The 6,000-nt window shown below is 42.3% G+C and overlaps 1 protein-coding gene across 1 annotated transcript in view; it reads right to left on the bottom strand.

Annotated features, from left to right (window-relative positions):
- Positions 1 to 1,564: 1,564 nt before the first annotated feature.
- The window catches only part of gfra4b (GDNF family receptor alpha 4b), a 92,998-nt gene continuing 88,562 nt past the window's right edge, over positions 1,565 to 6,000 (bottom strand). The window contains exons 6-8 of the mRNA XM_014199109.3: positions 5,778 to 5,912; positions 3,268 to 3,431; positions 1,565 to 2,950 (exon numbers count right to left, since the gene is read on the bottom strand). Coding sequence (XP_014054584.1) covers positions 2,810 to 2,950; positions 3,268 to 3,431; positions 5,778 to 5,912 — 440 coding nt within the window. The 3' untranslated portion in view covers positions 1,565 to 2,809. The remainder of the gene's footprint in view (positions 2,951 to 3,267; positions 3,432 to 5,777; positions 5,913 to 6,000) is intronic.

The raw sequence follows: 6,000 nt of genomic DNA, 5'->3' as shown, positions 1-6,000 counted from the left end.
TGGGGAACTGCTCTGACTCCAGCACACCTGTCTCCAACCACACAATCACACACAGAGAGGGAGAACTAGGGGAATGGCTGCAGGTCAAGGAGACATCAGATGTCCACTAGGGGGTATGGCAGGAGCAGATGTGATAACCTCCGCATCTGCGGTGAAATGTGGTTCAGATCATGAGACATCCCAAAAATCGGTCTTCTCACAAAATCATCTATAGCGTCCGAACGGTTTGGCCTTCAAACTATTATAACCCCTCTACGGATAGATGAGACTCTCATGAACACGATGGTTTTCTCGATTTTGCTCTACGACTCATTTGAAGTTGGTACAGGCGATCTGCAAACTTCCGTCTCTAGCATCCGAACAGTTTGGGCTACACACTAATATGTCCCCTCTGTGTAAAGATGAGACTCTCACGAACACATATATGTTGGTTGTTTTGCTCTACACACGTCTAAAGGTCCCCTGGTACCAGTCGAAATTATGGAAGTATATATGGAGACTGTTTAGTGACAGAAATAAGGGGTTAAATACATGTAAATAAAATATATCCAGTATATGTTTCCTGATCTTTCTTATATCTCTCAGATATAGAATAGACACTTCAGAACAAACTTCCTTTAGATTACCAGCCTAGTGTCGCACTCGCAAATGCCTCACAATGTATTTCTTTGTAGGCTATTGCCTTGAAATAATAGGCTCCCTGTCTGGTTCCTGACCTATTTTGAGTGTTTATATGCGATTTAATATGATATGAAATTATGAGTGCTCCTTACATTCACCTTTTCATGTTTATTAAAATACTTTTGTTTCATATCATATGGTTTTGTTTCAGAACTTCATAACCAAATGGTAGTTCCAGGTAGTCACAAAAATAGATTGTTAAATTGTGATTTTAATGAATGGAGCGAATTCGGAGCAGCAGTTTTTTTTCATGTGAGCGTGGAGCGGTTTAAAAGGATGTGGAGTGCCGGAGCGTTCACACCGCTCCATTAGCGATGAGTGGGATTGCCTTTAAATTTCAATCACGCCGTAACGCTGAATTTCCGTGATACGGATAGAGCCCTTGCTTACAGTAGTAATACACACTGCCAACCCACTCCCTGGTTTCTAAATCATTTTTCATAGAAGAGCTGGCCACTAGACGGTTGTTTTTGAGAGTGAAACGGCTTGGATTCACCTGACTGATTCTACCTCACAGCTACTTCTCTGTTTATTTTCTAATCATGGCGCTCTCCAAGGCATCCTTCTCTTCCATTATTGAAATGTGCAGAATACTCAGAGTTGTCATTAGTGTTCTTTGCGTATACTGTGCCTGATAAGACCTCAACTTTTCAACTTTAATTAATCAAGCCGTTAATTGTGTCCAACCCATACCCCTATGGTCCAATTAATATTCGAACAAACATAAACAAATACACATATTACTGTACTCAGCAAAAGCTCTACGGGACAGAAATCTGCTTGAAACGTCATAATCTAATTGCTTGTTTGAAGAACTGATAAGGATGTTTATTGTCCAATCACTGAACAGGACATTTACTGTATATTAGGAAAGAGAGAAGCATTGGATTTTCTGATAGCTTTTATTGGCAGCAATTCAAATGATTCCTATGACATTGGAAAATTTCCGTCCTCCCCATAACATCATTCATGACCATATTTTATTATGAACAGGTAACATATACCGCATTTCACACTATTGTGCTGACCCAAACTGTACTCTGCTATTGGCTCTAAAATAAAATGCCTATTTTCACATTGTGCATTCCAGCATGGTTTCAGCAACTATGGTGGCTGTGTAACAAGGCCAGCACAGTACAGCTCGGCTTCTCTTGGCTAGGCTCAGTAGTGTGAAAAGGGTCAAATTTAGCCCGAAATGTTGAGACACAAGTCCTTCTTCCTATATGGCACACCGATTCCGACACCCTTTAAACAATGTCCATCTACACAATGAGGAACAGAGGGCAGTGCTTCCACACAAACGCAGAACAATGGTACTGTACACGTAAAGAGAATCTGTTTGCTCATACAGTAACTTCATTTCAACAAAGGAGAAGAAAGTGTTTTATAATGAACACTTAGCTAATCATTAGCGAGAACAAATGAACTGGCAGTAGACAAAGAGCCCAATCTTCACTGCGGGCATGATAATCATTAGGTCCAGGTATTCTGAGGTGTCCACATCTCTTGCAGCCGACAGCACTCGGAATGATCTGAGTCAGTGTATTTGTCCAGAATGGCTGAATAAGCCATAGCTCCATTGTCCATCTCTACCATTCCAGTATTGATTAGAAATAATGTTCCTCCTTCACTCAAGTCAAAGCGAACTGTATTAAAGCACTTATATCCTCAAGGGTCTTTTCCAATCAGTTTGTGCAGTTGAGTACCAAATAAAGACAAAGTTCGCAGTTCATTGACAACATTTTAGGTAAGAGCTTTCCATTTATATATAGATCTTAAAGGATAACCGTGTAGTTTCCAATGGTGCTTTTTAAATTCACTCTTGAAAACAATGGATGTGCTTGGATAGCTGGATGGTAGGTTAGTCCACATAAAAAGTACTTTTATCTTGACTTGAAGCGATAACAATGTACAAGTGTACAGATTGGTTTCAATCTGTCTCAGTCCCTCTCTGTACACTTAAAGGGCTCGCAGATGCAGTTGAACCACTAGACACAAAAATATAAAAACGACTATGCTGTACATGTTTCGGAGGAGGAGAAGCCTATTGGCCAAAGAGTCAAATTTCTCTAGAGCCAACAAATCATCCCATCTGCTCTATGGGTGGTCCTTGGCAGTGCTTCCTCCTTTACTGTCCATATAAGAGCAGAGGTAGGAGCACAAGGCCGGTAAAGACCGTTGGAGGCAGAAGGCCAAGTGCGGGGGCAGAGTTTGGGAGCCCATCCAATGGGAGGGTAGAATCTCCCCACAGTCGGTCATTTCCGCTGGCCTAAGGGTGAGAAAGAGAAATCAATGTTGACCAAAAAACATTGAAGCCCACATGGTTAGCCTGAAACAAAACAGAACAAAACTAGGGAGGTATTATTCACTGTCGAGAGCCAAATCTAAGATATGCTCCCTCATTCTGATTCAAATGTCAAAGGTGATCAGGTGGGAGTACTGTAAATATGCAACTGTAACCTCCCTGAACTTAACTGGCAAAGGTTTCAACTCTTGGCAAATCTAAAAAAAAAATATATTGTACAAACAACTGAACATCTATTTTATCCCATTCTAGCTCTGACCCTGATGAAACAATCACCACACCTGTGTTGGTATAATTGGGTCCGGAACGTTCCGTGTGGTCTCCACGGTAGCAGGCAGAGGGGTGGTGGCATGGTTCTCTCTGCCTGCGGCAGGGCTGAGCAGTCCCGATAGACTGGGAGTGGGCGCCATATCTGTCCCGCTCCCAAATGCCAGGAGGGCATTCCCTGTTTAACAAGATGACAACAGGCACAGTTTGAGAAGAGACAATTTGACTCAAGGCTCCCGAAATGGACCTGACACGTCTTCATCAATTTCCAATCACGCCCACATTCAGTTACTGCACAGTCAGGACCCATTCTGCATTCTGTCTGAGCGGCTTGGCTCGGGCAAGTTTGGATTTGCTCGGTGGAGAAGAAAAGGCGAATACTCAGTATTCTCTTCAGGTTTCCCCAACTGCACCTGCCTCTCCACATCCTCTCATTAACTCACAGATGAGTGGCATTGGCCAAACAAGCCTGGAACCTCGCTCTGTGTCCTTTTTTGTCATGGAGAGAAGAGGCCAGCAAGGAGAGGAGAGGCCACTGAGAAGAGGAGAGGTCACGAGTAGAAGAGAGGAGCGGCGAAGCAAGGAAAGAAGAGGCCACCAAGGAGAGGAGACGATGAGGAGAGGAGAAGGAGAGGCCACCAAGGAGAGGAGAGGAGAGGAGAGGAGAGGAGAGGAGAGGAGAGGAGAGGAGAGGAGAGGAGAGGAGAGGAGAGGAGAGGAGAGGAGAGGAGAGGAGAGGAGAGGAGAGGAGAGGCTATCAGATGGCTTTAGAGTAACTGGTCGTCACTGTTTACCACAGCCACAAAGTCATAAAGCCTGCCTATTTCTACAATTTAATTTTAAACCTAACCTTAACCATAACCTTATCCATAGTTCAAACCTTATGTCTATCTCTAACCTTAAATGAAGACCAAAAAGCACATTTTTACTTTGTGCCCATACTATCTAGTGGAAACCAGATTTACCTTGCGCTCTCCGGGAGGAAGATAGCCCGTCTGTTTAAACAGGTCAGATGAAAAACACTGTAGCAAAGTCAATAATAAGGACAATTAAGTATTCACTACATAGAAAGGGCATAAGCAAAATTGGAATAGAGATGGAAGACCATTAGGGTGAGAGAGAAAAAATCTCAGGGAAATGTGTGTACTGAGTCACGGTGCTGAGACAGGATGCTCCTGAAATAAAGCTGAAAGTGAAGGTCTGGTTCATGTGGTTGAAAGCACTCTTCATCTTCTACAAGGGATCATAAACATATCGCACAAGCACCATATTGTCTTTCATCCTTGTTTCCTTCTCTGTAAACCATCAGAAGGTGGAACTAGCTTGTCTCCCATCATGTGAGGTGATATTACACTTATTACATGTAATAACGCAATTATTACTGTGCCATTATGGGTTAAGTCTATAGGTTGAGTCTTCTATGCCAATATTTACATCAACTGTTAAAACAGGAATAAATGCACAAGCCATTAAGACGGAGAGGGTGAAATCATAAATAAGTGATTACTTTAGAATCACAGGGATAACCTATTTCCTTTTCACTCGGGGAAGGCACTGTGAACACCCAGGTGGAATTACCAAGGATACAGCAGGTATTCATCAATGAAAATAGGCTAGGTTCAACACGGAGTAACATCATCCCTTATTTCCATCATCAAGAAAAAACAAGTTGAATAATTCCAAAGGCATTGTTGCGCAGACCAATTATTGTAATAGAAAACCATAGTGTTGGATGAATCATTCCTCAGAGAGAAAATAAATCTAAGCAAAAATCTAAATCAAGTATAGTAAATACATTTACCAGTACATAGTTTGAAAAATAGGTGCTATCTAGAACCTAACACTTTTGGTTCCATGTAGAACCCTTTCCCTAGAGGGTTCTACATGGAACCCAAAATAGTTCTACCTGGAACCAAAAACGGTTCTACCTGGGACCAAAAAGGGTTCTCCTATGGGGACAGCCGAAGAACCATTTGGAACGTTTTTTTTCTAAGAGTGTAGCCTACCGCACATGAGACATGACAAAACACTGACAGGCAAAATCCCCAGAACTCATGGAGTTCTGCTTTATCTCCTAAAACCTGCTACAGATGTCACACATTCACGCTAACAATCACTATGGCTATTCAACTGTAAATTATCACTACCTTCCATGAAACCGCCCCATATCATGTACCATTAGAACATAAGGAACAATACTTTATAGAAATAGCGCTTTTTGAGATACAAGATGATGTTGCTCTTGTTCTTTCCCAGTCTAAACCTTGCAAACATGTTCATTAGGGAACACCGTAGCAAAATGTTTCAAAATGTTTCCAAACGTTGAGATATTACTTTGGGCTGTTTTCCTTCATTTCATGCCTAGTGAACACAACCCTACACTAAGGCTGCATCCCATATTAAACCCTATTCCCTATATAGTGCATTACTTTTGACCAGAGCCCTATGGAACCTCCAGCCTAAGTCACTGGAGACTGCTTTCAGTGATGACTTGATGGATTAGGAGCCATTGGGAGCCACTCACTGAGACAGACGTTGTCGGTGAAGTATTCCAGGAAGTCGGAGCACTCTTCTCTCTGGTTCCCACTGGCAGAGCAGGAGCACCATGGGGCCACGCTAGACGTGGAGTTATCCACATAGTTGGGAGTTATCGAGCTGCCTGTAGAAACAATGTGTGCTCAGTTCAGTATCAAATATTTATTCCCTCCAAAGACCGATTGTTACAAGACTGTTTTTACAATGTTATA

The sequence above is a fragment of the Salmo salar genome, chromosome 05 (assembly GCF_965601325.2).
Source record: "Salmo salar chromosome 05, fSalSal1, whole genome shotgun sequence".
NCBI classification, from domain to species: domain Eukaryota; kingdom Metazoa; phylum Chordata; class Actinopteri; order Salmoniformes; family Salmonidae; genus Salmo; species Salmo salar.
Note: the sequence above shows the minus strand (reverse complement) of the source record. Positions and strands in the feature narration are given on the sequence as shown.